General features: G+C 43.5%; 1 protein-coding gene across 5 annotated transcripts in view; it reads right to left on the bottom strand.

Annotated features, from left to right (window-relative positions):
- Positions 1–10,668: 10,668 nt before the first annotated feature.
- Positions 10,669–12,944, bottom strand: part of LOC147610739 (uncharacterized) — a 70,250-nt gene continuing 67,974 nt past the window's right edge. For 2 of the 5 annotated variants that reach the window (XM_086785213.1, XM_086785211.1), the window contains 2 exons: positions 11,551–11,626; positions 10,669–11,159 (listed from right to left, as the gene is read on the bottom strand). In XM_086785213.1, coding sequence (XP_086641339.1) covers positions 11,581–11,626 — 46 coding nt within the window. In that variant the 3' untranslated portion in view covers positions 10,669–11,159; positions 11,551–11,580. Of the gene's footprint in view, positions 11,160–11,550; positions 11,627–11,885; positions 11,989–12,944 lie in introns of those variants that run through there. The other 3 variants (XM_086785212.1, XM_086785209.1, XM_086785210.1) reach the window with 2 other exon arrangements.

Here is a 12,944-nt window from a genome sequence, read left to right as displayed (position 1 = left end):
CGGAATATTGATAGTGAGACTGCTAGGCACATGACCAATCGTAAGGATTGGTATTGCTCCCTAAAGCCTATGGGAGATGACATCGTGGTAGCAATGGACAACAATGGAAAGTGCCCAATCAAAGGCTCATGTACTATTTCACTTATGTCTAAAAAAGGTTGTATAAAAAGTCTTTCAAATGTTCTTTGGATTCTAGACATGAAGTGAAACCTCATTTCTATATCAATCATCGAAGACCGTGACTTTGTTGAGAGAGAAAACACACATTTGGTGCAATGCAAAGTTGTAAAGATAAACATGTTGATGAGAAAGTCAAATGGAAAGTAGAGAGTGTGGACATATGGTTCCTTTAATTAGAGTGTTTATGCATTTTTTTCTTTGATTTTAAAAAAATTAGCACACTCATTATCTTAGGGAGAGACTATTTGTGAGATTACCTTGTTCAATGGTTTAATGGAAGGATTGACAATTTTTTGAAGTTGCCCATGCAACAAACAAGTGAAGAGAAGCTCATTTATGTCTCAAGAAAGATTGATTTTGTATTTTTTTGCCTCATGAAGAATTAGTTCAACATAAATTACGCTCAATGTCCCGAAGGGATGCTATGTGACGGGATGTGTGATTCCCATGGTTCTTTGCAGTTGGCAAAGAATGTGAAGAGGTGCAGGCATGTCCAAGTAAGGGATAAGTGGTAGTGGCCTACAGATATAGCCCGCCTTGAGCACACCGAAAAGATGGATGTGCTCATTAAGTTTGCTCATGAACGATAAGCAACATGGCATGAAGACCATTAAAGACTTTCAAGTTGATCGTGCACATGTTGGTTTCTATAGAAACTTGCGAAGAGAGGCACCCTTAAGAAGATGGTTGCATGTCAATAAGAGGAACATGTAAGTAGTGAGCTCTAAGATTGAGCTCTAGTTGATGCAAAAGATTTGAGGCAAGTTGGAAGGAAAAAGATGAGTAACTAAAAAAAAAGTAAGCAGCAACAAAGCAACAAAGTGTATGCTGTGAAGTAAGCAAAATGTAAAAGAGAAAGGGGAAGAGATAGTAGACGAAAGGGCAAGCCTTCTACTATGGGTGAAAGTTCTCATAAATTGGTGAAGGGCGTGTGTGCTTGTGGTCTGCAGTCACCTTCAGAGGCCCCAGCAGGACCCATCTAGACAGTCTTGTAGACCAGGCTCTCTTTGGCGATGGCACCATTATCAAGCTTTTGTAGAGGATAGCATGGTGCACACTAAACCGTAAAACTAAAGACAAGGCGACAGACTCGACTGTAGCAACTCAATAACTTCAATGATTTCAATGAGATCTACAAGCAATGTAGCTTGGATAGCTCGGCCATAACTCATAGCAGAGACAAAAGAGTTTTGAGCTAGAGCAAAAAGAGGCAGAGTAATGAGTAGTCCCAAGAAAACCATCCTGCAGGTTGGCAATGTCGATATTGGAGAGCAGCAAGGCCGAGGAGTTGAGGTGAAGCATGGTGCTGTTGATGTGTGCGAGATGGAGAGAAGCAAACTCTAGAGCAAGACAGAGCAGTCATTCGCGGGGCAAGAGGCGACAAACAAGGCACAGCTAGCAGCCTTCACCACGACCATATAAAGAAAGTGAAGATAAGGGTAAGGTTTCAATGCCTCTTGTCTGGGCGTTCCTCAACACTATCTCCCATGGGTCTTAAAAGCCCTTGTCAATGAGATCAACGGATGGCATTGATTAAAATCTCTACTTTTTTTTTGGACTGTTGGATAAAGTGAACGTGGATAAGTAAACTACATCGATGCATCGTGAAGTAAAATAGGGGAGAGAAACATAGAATATAATGGTTTGAAATTACATGGCTCCATTGCTTGAAGGTATAGTGTAGTGGTAAGATGATTCCATTGGTGACCCAAGGTCTTGAGTTCAAATCTTCTTTTGCACAAAACATCTTGCTCCAAATTCTTTTAAGTCTCAAACCCAAATTCACCCTCATCCCATAATGTAAACTACAAAGTAAACTATGATTTGCTGAGTAAACTAGGAAGTAAACTATGCCCGCTTAGTAAACTACAAAGTAAACTAGGAAGTAAATTATGATTGCTTAGTAAACTACAAAGTTAACTAAGATGAAATTTTCTCAGATTTTTATAGGTTACTCAACGTAGTTTACTTTATCTGACGGCCCAAAAAAAGGAATCACAATTTTGATTAATGTCATCCATTGATGTCACCTGACAAGGGTCTTTAAGACCCTGTGAAAGATAGTGTTAAGGCTGGGTGTTTGCTACGTACCACCCAATTTAATCGTAAAAAATCATTAATTGTAGTCAAGTGCAAACTACAAATGCATGCACACACATAACACTATGCAAACATGGACGATACTCATGCACTATTGCTGATAGTGCACGATGATGGAGATGATGATCATTTAAGCATCACATTGTTATATCCCCCATAAAAACATAGCATTCACATTTCACATGGCTCCTCTACTCGGCTATGGCTAAAGAAGATGTATATATGCACATGTGTACAACCATTGTGTATCTATGCACATGTGTACAACTATTGTGTAGCTCTATCAACTATATGTGTTGGGGTAAAGGCATTATGCCCACCCTTGTAGTGTATACAAGCCCATAAGTTTTATAGTACATATAGTACACTTAGTACTTTTAATGTACTAAGTGCACTATGTATACTAGAGCAAATATACATGTGTGATAGGGGAGTCACACACTCATACATTGTGAGTTGACTTATTCCCACATGTCTCTCTCTCTCTCTCCCTTCTTCTCTGTGTATCTCCCACATGAAACCCTAACTCTCTACACCTGAGCTCTTCAGAGCTCCTTCAACTGGTATCAGAGCCTGCAGGTGAGGATTGGTGTGTTGCTTCTGCTGAAGCTTCAAGGCACGATTGGAGCTGTTGATCCCTGTCGCGGCGAGATTTGAAGCTTCTCCTCCTTTTGGCCCATATTCTCCATCGCTTCTAGCCGACCAGGCCGTCGAGACAACAAAACTACTACACAGGCCGTTGAGAACGCTGGTGTCAGCATGTCGACTGTAGAAGAGCTGCAGCGCTGGAAGTCGCCTGGGTGTGCTGCGTGTGCAGAACTGGCCACGAGTTGCAGCAAAGCGTTGGGCGTTAGACGCCTGGCCACAAGGCGTAAAACCACTAGGCGGAGGCGGCGTCAACAAACAGGCCCCGTCGCGTGTAGCACTGGCCACTAGGCGGAGGCGGCGTCAACAAACAGGCCCTGTCGCGTGTAGCGCTGGCCACTAGGCGGAGGCGACGTCAACGAGCAAAAGCCCCTTGTGGCGCATGTCGATTAGTTCGCTTGCCCGTCGCCTTCTTCTCGACTCGCTGGGGCAGCGCTCGCAGGCAGGTGAGACACCTATAGCGAAACGCCGCCAGCTTGCAGTTTCCTCCGTCGACGTACCAGCTTCATCCATACTTCCGCCTGAGGAGCCCTCCATTGGCTCAGTCTTCTGCAGCACACTTGATGATACTCACGCCTGAGAAGCCCTTCATCTGCACAGCAGCATCATCATCAGTTCACGAATCAAAGCAAATACGACTCCTCCCTTTCTGAAACAAAAATCAAAAATTGTCTGAGGTATTTTGCTTCAATTTTTTGAGATTTTGCATGTCCATTTTCATCAATTGAGCAGGTACATGTGCCAAATTGCTCAGATTTGGACACAATTGGCAACAATTGGGTGGCATTGGTCACAGTCCGGATCAATTTGCAGGAAATTAGATGTCAAAATTTGGGGCTTTTGATGTAATTGTGCCATTGGGCATTCATACATGATGATGTGAGCAATCTCACATTTGGGGCAAAATTACAAGAAATTGGAGTGCAAATCAAAGGGCTTTTGTGCCAATTGAATTGATTTGCATGCAGGCACTGGCATTTGATGCTTTGGGCAATGTGTTGATGCCTGTCAAGCACTCAATGTGCCATTGAATTGATTTGCATGTAGGCACTAGCATTTGATACTTTGGGCAATGTGTTGATGCATGTCAAGCACTCAATGTGCCATTGAATCAAGGGGCTTTTATGTATTGGATGTATATGTGGCCAGGGGGAAGCATTGTGAAGACTCTGGATGCCTTCATGTGCATTAATGTACCATTCATGATCAGAAATTGATCTTGAATCAAGGGGCTTTTAAAGATTTTGAGCTTGTTGAGCTTGGCAAAGCAGCAGGGAAGACTTTTATGCCTTGAACCCTCAGAAATCCACTTGCAGTCAAGGGGCTTTTGCTCAATTTCTGTCCAGGACTGTTGTATGCAGTGGTGTGAGGACTGTCAAGGTCTGATTTTCACTCATTTGGACAGCCAGGAGAGCATTTATTGCTGTTGTACTTGCTGGTACAAATTTGGTACAACTTTGTACAAGTTTTGGCATGGCTGTACATTGATTTGAGTGAGGAAAAAACTCATTTTCAGCTGCTGTACTTGTCGGTACAGATTTGGTACATCTTTGGTGAGCACTTAGTACTGTTGTACAGTACTTTGGAAGGGGAACAGAGCACATCTAAGGTGCTGTCAGCAACCAGATTTTGGTGATTTTATCACATTCATAGTGGGAGGAGAGTTGCATTCGTGCTTCCGCAATGGGAGATAAACTTTGGGAGAACAACTGTGAGCAGTTTGTGTGCTTTTGGTGCAGTGTTTGCACATCTTCCAGGGAGTCAAGCATTGACAAAGGTTGCATATTGCTATGGCAACCACAGGTGAGAGCTCTTCATTGCTTCACATCAAGAAGCTTGAAGGCTCAAATAATTATGACATTTGGCAAACCCAGTGCTATAATGTGTTGCTCCAGAAGAAGCAGCACAAGCCCATCAAAGAAAGGGGTGTAATGCCCGCTTCTCTTACTGCTGAAGAATGGGAAGATATGGATGAGCTAGCAAGATCCACCATCATGTTGTAGAAACTCATAGGTCTTCAAATGAAAGAAGGGGCGTCTATGACAACCCATCTAAATGAGTTTAATGGTGTTGTCAGCCAGGTCATCAATCAAAAGTTGGCAATGGACGATGAGTTCAAAGCCACCTTTCTCTTATGCACTTTGCCAGAGAGTTGGGACACATTCAGGACAGCCACTAGCAATTCAAATGCTATGCTATCATATGCAGATGTGGAGGGTGCTCTCCTTCAAGAGGAGATGAACAGGAAGAACAACTCTGTTGGAAAGTCCAATGCAATGAATGCACGTGGGAGATCCCAGCAAAGGGGTAAAAGCCAAGAACGGGGAAGGAGCAAGTCCCGCTCCAAAAAGGACTTGGAATGCCATTATTGTGGCAAGAAGGAACATCTCAAAAAGCAATGCTACAAATGGAAGAATGATCAAAAGGAAAAGGGCAAAGGAAAAGACAAAGACAAAGATGAAGCCAAAGATGCAAAGCCAAAGGGCAAAAGTGGAGTCAAGATTGAAGAAGTCAATGTGTCACATGCAGGTGTGACAGTGAGGATGAAGTCCTATTCACGTCTTCACTTGATGCCCATTCACTTCTTGCAGGAGATGGTCATGGTATGCACTCATGGATCATTGATTCAGGTGCCTCCTTTCATGTCACAGGTTGCAGAGACTTGTTTGTCAGGTATACTACTGGCAATGAAGGAGTAGTTTATTTGGGTGACAACCATGCATGCCAGATTCTTGGCAGAGGTGATGTGAGGCTTGTGTTTTCAGATGGCTCACAGCTTATGCTCCATGATGTCAGGCATGTGCCTGAGATCAAGAAGAACCTGCTTTCTACTGGACAGCTTGATGATGCTGATTATGTTACCACATTTGGTCGTGGAAAGTGGAAGATTAGTAAGGGCTCACTGGTTGTTGCTGCCAGAGGCTCTAAGGTGGACACTCTTTACTTCATGCATGCAGGTGTTTGTCACCATGTTAATGTAAATGCAACCGAGCTGCCGGAAATCTCTGTGGCATAGTCGGTTGGGACACATGAGTGTCAAAGGAATGGAGCAATTGTCTCGTTTTGGTTACTTGCCTTCTCTAAAGTTCTCAAGTTTTCAGTTTTGTGAGCATTGTATATATGGCAGGCAACTCCAATGCCCCCACAAGAAAGCTCTTGGACAGAAAGATACTCAGTTAGAGCTTGTGCATACAGATGTATGTGAGATGCCTCAGCTTTCTTTGGGAGGGGCAAAATATTTTGTGTCCTTTATTGATGATGCCACACGCAAGGTGTGGGTTTATCCTCTTCGTTTGAAGAGTGATACATTCTCAGTGTTTGAGAAGTTTGTTGCTCATGTTGAGAATCAAACTGGCAAAACACTGAAGGCTTTGCGTTCCGACAATGGTGGAGAGTATATGTCCAAACAGTTTCAGGACTTTTGTGATGCTAAAGGCATCAAGAGGGAGCTCTCTACTCCTTATGATCCTCCACAAAATGGGACAGCAGAGAGGATGAACAGGACCATTCAAGAGAAGGTCCGTTCTATGTTGTCACATGCTGCGTTACCTCATGGTTTTTGGGCTGAAGCTATTATGACAGCCGTTCATCTTCATAAACAGGTCACCTAACACGAGGCTTGGTGGGAAAGTGCCAGAGGAAGTATGGACAGGAAAGCCTTCGTCATACAAGCACTTGAGAGTGTTTGGTTGCGTTGCGTACGTGCACATACGCAGGGAAATATGCACCAAACTTGATCCTAAGTCTCACAAATGCATATTCCTAGGATATGGTGACAGAGGTGAAATGGGGTATAGACTTTGGGATCCAGTGAATAGAAAGATTATACGCAGCAATGATGTCATTTTTTATGAAACATGCATGTATAAGGAGCCTGCAAGGCAACAGGAGCCTGGCAGAGTCATCTTTGATGATGATGGACATCATGGACAACAACCAAGGACTGTAAATCAGCCATTACAGCAACAAAACCAGCCCTTAAATGGTGGACAGCCAGAGATGGCAGAAGATATCCCTATGGATATCCCACAGTTAGAGGAGATACCGGGCATGATCTTTCAACCTTATGGCATGGAACAGGAGCCACCAATGGGTGATATGCAGGCTGGACAGCAACCTGCAAATGATGGTCATTGGGTACGGAGGTCCACAAGACCCTCCAGACCCCCTGACAGGTTTGTTCCAGGGGTTGAGGGCAGACAAGGCTCTTTGGGAGCGTGCTATGAAGTCAGAGATGGATTCTCTGCACAAAAATGGAACATGGAAGTTGGTGCATTTGCCTACAGGCAAGAAGGTTTTGCCATGCAAGTGGGTTTACAGGCTCAAAGTTGCACCTGATGCAAAGCCAAGATATAAAGCCAGGTTAGTGGCTAAGGGCTTCAAGCAGGAATATGGTGTGGACTTTGATGAGATCTTCTCTCCAGTGGTAAAAATGACCACACTTAGAGCTGTATTAGCTTTGGTTGCTCATGATGATCTGGATTTGATTCAGATGGATGTGAAGACTGCTTTTCTTCACGGTGATCTCCATGAGGAGATATATATGCAACAGCCAGAGGGTTATGCAGTGAATGGAAAGGAGAAGCTTGTATGCAAGCTGAAAAAGAATCTTTATGGGCTCAAACAGGCACCGAGGGAATGGTATCATAAATTTGATACATTCATGAAATCCCAGGATTTCAAGAGGAGTGACATAGATCACTGCTTATACACCAAGAAAGCTTTGGATGGCAGTCTATTGATCCTCATCTTGTATGTTGATGATATGTTGATTGCCGGGAAATCTCGTAAAGAGATGGATGCCTTGAAGAAGAGGCTGCATCAGACCTTTGATATGAAGGATCTAGGTGATGCAAATCACATTTTGGGTATGCGGATACTTCGGGATAGAAATCAGCATGTGTTGTATTTGTCTCAGAAGAAATACATTGGCAAAGTTTTGCAGAGGTTCAATATGGATGGGGGGAAGAAGACTAGTACTCCTTTGCCTCCATATGTGAAACTCACTGCTGCTATGGACAGCCCACAGTCGGATAGTGACAAGGCTGATATGGCCAAGATTCTGTATGCTTCAGCTTGTGGCAGTCTCATGTATGCCATGGTTGCTACCAGGCCGGACATTGCATTTGCAGTGGGAGTGGTTTCTAGATACATGGCCAAACCTGGCAAGAAGCATTGGGAAGCAGTGAAAGGTGTCATGAGATACCTGAAGGGCACACAGGATATGTGCATTTGCTTTGGCAAACAGGATGCATTAGTGCATGGTTACACGGATTCGGATTATGCCGGTCATCCAGATAACCGGAAGTCTACTACCGGTTATGTGTTTACATTCAGAGGAGGTGCTGTGTCATGGATATCCAGGATGCAGAAGTGCGCTGCCTTATCTACTACTACAGAGGCCGAGTATATTGCAGCCACAGAGGCTTGCAAGGAGGCATTATGGCTATCTCGGTTAGTGGTTGATTTGGGTTATACAGGGGATATTCCATTGTTGCATTGTGACAGTCAGAGTGCCATCCAATTGGCAAAGAACCCTGTCTTTTATGCAAAGACGAAGCATGTGGATGTGAAGTATCACTTCATCAGAGAGGTGATAGAGAACAAGCAAATTCAGCTTGTCAAGATTCATACGGATGACAACCCGACTGATCTGTTGACAAAGAGTTTGCCTCCAGAGCGATTTGCTCATTGCAGACACTTGATGGGCATTGGGATGAGGCCAGTTTCAACCTTGATATGGCCTTGTATATTATCATGTACATGCTGATTTTTTCTTTTCCTTCATTTAAGGGCACTTTGCCTTTAAGTGGGAGGTTGTTGGGGTAAAGGCATTATGCCCACCCTTGTAGTGTGTGTACAAGCCCATAAGTTTTATAGTACATAGTACACTTAGTACTTTTAATGTACTAAGTGCACTATGTGTACTAGAGCAAATATACATGTGTGATAGGGGAGTCACACACTCATACATTGTGAGTTGACTTATCCCCACATGTCTCTCTCTCTCTCTCCCTTCTTCTCTGTGCATGTCTCCCACATGACACCCTAACTCTCTACAACTGAGCTCTTCAGAGCTCCTTCAATATGAAGCAAAGAATAAGCTCATGTACATACTTGCTCAAGACTAAAGGTCGGACCATCTTTAAGTTCTATTGGCCTATTACATAAATAATCACTTGTATATAAGTCATTTTTTACAATAAGGAATATACAATCATTTCCTTGCAACAATAGAATATTTGTGCTCTTCTCTTCTTCACTACACTTGCTTGCTTGGATGCTATTGAATTTATGCATGTTAGATGGATGCTTGCTTGAATAGGTTTGCTTATAGGTTTCCCTCTTGCATTATTGTCTTCTTCTCCCTATTTGTTGGACGAACCCCACCCCACCAAATAGCAAGAATCCCAACACCAAGTGCATGCACTTTTCCTATAAGCGACCTTGCTCTTAGCACCCGTTGATGACAAGAAGCGTTGATTGGAACAACCCAACACTTACAGACCCATATACTCATGCTATACCTGCTACAGCACAAATATTTCCTTGAAACACATTCTTTGGCATAACAACCATATTGTTTGCATTATCCAATTTCCTGATCGTCAACTCAAATAGTGTCGAGAGGGAGGGACGAGGGGTGGGGCTGTGTGTCTTCCACTACATGACAAGTGACCCCACCCAAAGTGCATCCAAGGGCTACTAGAGGCAACTCCAACACCACAGTGGTAGCCACCAAGGAAGGTGATATGTCGGACGATTGACAATGCATGACTCCATCGTTGTTTGACAGACAGGGAGGGTCTGATGTCACAAAAGTGCAATAATAGTTGATTGCATTGTGGATCGAAATAGGCAGCTAATTGCACCTATCCAACTTCCTCCATGACTTTGCCTCGCAAGTTCGAGCATTGGTTTTGTCTGATGCTAGCCCCAAGGGTGAGCCCTTGATTTCCTCTCAAGCCTTAGGGGTGGTGCCCTTAACGTCCATCGATGGCATTGCAAGCATGATAAAAATGCTAATAGGCAACATAGCCAATCTTAGAGAAGCAAGGTGGAATTACAGTTTTGGTCACACCTTAATTAAGATTTCATTCTACCCATTTAAGCACGTGTTCACACAATCGTGTTCAAGTATGCAAAGGGTGGCAATTGTGGCCTATTGGGTGGTGGTTGTGGACAAAGTCCATGCAATTAGACAGACAAATGTGTGGTCTATTGTCTCTACGAGCAATTAGCTACTTGCCCCCTTTATGGCCGGTCTATTGATTTGACGTGTGCCCTGATGGACCTTGCAAATGTTCAAAATATTGTAGTTTTTTTCTTGATAAGGGCACCCTAGAGAGGAAGGGAGAGGACCCTCAGTGTGGGCACCCAAGTCACATCTCTCAAGGCTATACACAACCATGCTATGTGAACACACAAGTGATTCAAAGAGAAAGCAAAACATTACCAAGGAATATTTCAAGTTCGTTCCACAGATAAGGTAATCCTACTTTCGGGCGACTGACTTGGTTGCATTTCCCATTGTGGTCTCATTTCCCGGTGTGTACTTTGACCTTTCCTATCGTAGGAAACTAATGTTTGCCACTGAGATTAAGTTGTCCAAGCAAATTGCCACAACACTTATGGCACTTGTCGGAACATTGTACTATTGAGTCAATGCTTGCATTCTTACATGCCAATGGATCCTTCTTGGTCTTGGAGCCCAACCTGATAAGCTAAAGAAGAATTAATACATAGAGAAGAAAGACATCTGCAAATTCAGATCAAAACTAGAACATGTTGATAATAAATATGTGCAAGGTAAGAAAGCATGTAGCTTGGTGGTGAGGGATTTCACCCGCCAGGGTGGGAACCTCAATACCCCAAGCCTACACACATCCCCATTTGCCTATAACTAAACAAATTCAAATACTCTCCCTACGACATTTGTACTAAGAAATCCCCAAGCTATCTGGTCGTTAAATACTAGCTCGCTAAGGTAAGACATAATTACAAAAGATTAAAGGATTTCTTGCTCAGATGAGGCAACATCTTCCTTTCACTGGCAAGGAAAATGAGGATCTTCTTCATTTTTATACATTTCAAACAGCTGCTTCGAGTGTTTGAAGGCTAGCATTTTGCAAAATCTCAATGCGTTTGCCTCATGTTTTCTCAAGTCTTCAACTGACTTCTTCATAGGCCCTGATGGTTCTCCATCAGTTAAGAACTCAGCAAGACGAGAACCCCTGCAATGCACATCAACATGATGATCAGTGACTCAGAAAACTGGTTACACTTTTTAAGACTCACCGGTCATACATAGCTTTCAAGAACCAAATCTCTAAACATAGCATTTACTTGAAACAACATAAAAAGATAACAGGCTTCTGCCTCTATTTTGGGAGCCTCATGCCCTAGTCATCGCTACCTCTCACCAGGTGCAGGATAGGCACAGATGAGAGGCGGATTGTATAAAAGGCTCATTAAAGGAGGGAAAAGGGCAACCAAGTGAAGAAATAGTGGGGAAACACAGAGGAAGAGAATACAGTAGCCTTGGGCTTGAAGCAGCTTGCACAAGCCATGATATAACCATGAGAAAAATGCCAAATAATAACCATGATAGAAATTCCACATAACCTCAGCCTGTATAAAGGTAGAATAGCTGGTTCACCAGCAACCACCCACTTCCAAATCTGTCAGTACAGTCCAGAACCTAGAAAACAATAGAAAAATCACTCTCGGGAGCTGAAAAGTGCCTGAAAATCACTGAAACAAGCCAATTTCAATTCTGATGACTTTCATGTTGGCTAGCTGTACCACTACTCCACAACTACCCATGTCCGTACGGCGATGTCCATTCGTTGCCTGCACACCCTCATGCCAGCCTTGGTGCAGTAGCAAAACATGTTCTTTACTCCATAATCACATTGAAGAGTGTGCAAAATGAAATGAAGGCAGCCACAACCTAATAAAGCGTGACCTTATTGTTATTTTTGATCCATACCAATATTGTGCAAGTGTAGATGGGAGAATGATAGTCGACCAGGTATCCATGCAGCAAGAGCCCACAACTTCCTATGGACATTCAGGAAATTGAGCATGTGAACAAAGGTTTATGGATATGCATATTTATTGGACAGGCTTTTAAAGGCATTCACATTTATTTAAATATACGGTGGACAGTATGGATTTTGGGCGCCTCGACTGGCCATGAAACGTAAGTCCCCCTCTATTGGATATCAATGCTCCACCCTCATATTGTATTGCCAAGGCACCAACAACTAGCTCATGTTCGTACGGACCCCATTATGAGAAGTAGCCATGGTTGAGTAGCTTGGGCACTCGGCATCCATGTATTCACATGGAAGGGTGGCCTAGGAGGCCACATGGTTTAGAGACAGCTTGGATTAGATTTGGCACACTACCAAATAGGCTACATGCTACACTGGATCGTTATTTCATAACGGTCCACACATGAATATGTAGACTTTACTCTTGGACACCCTATCCTTGTTAGCATTTCATCCCTGGATGCTGCCCATATTTGTTCCCTTTTCCTGGCCCTTGATTGTGGGTTGGCCACCCTATTTTTTCCCCATTTTTCTAGCATTTTTCAAGGTCGGGTCCCTAATGACCAGTCGGCCAGCCCCATACCTATATATAGGTGGGCTGGCCTCACCCATTCATATCTTCATTAGTAGTTGTTGTGTGGTTCATATGTTGACACACCTGCCCCCTCTTGTAGCCTTCACTTATGAGCCTACAAGGTCTCTTGCTCGGGATTGTATTCATTGAAGTATATTCAGCCTTTTGGCTTCATATATCTCTCTGGCCACCCTAATTTTTCCCCATTTTTCTGGTATTTTTCCAGGCCGGGTCCCTGATGACAAGTCGGCCAGCCCCATACCTATATATAGGTGGGCTGGCCTCTCCCATTCATATCATTTCATTAGTTGTGTGGTTCATGTGTTGACACACCTGCCCCCTTTTGTATCCTCCACTTATGAGCCTACAAGGTCTCTTGCTCAAGA

This window comes from Cibotium barometz, chromosome 48 (genome assembly GCF_041138505.1).
Source record: "Cibotium barometz isolate CiBa-2024 chromosome 48, ASM4113850v1, whole genome shotgun sequence".
Taxonomy (NCBI): Eukaryota; Viridiplantae; Streptophyta; class Polypodiopsida; order Cyatheales; family Cibotiaceae; genus Cibotium; species Cibotium barometz.
The sequence above is the reverse complement of the archived record's forward strand: the minus strand, read 5'-3'. Positions and strand labels throughout refer to the sequence as shown.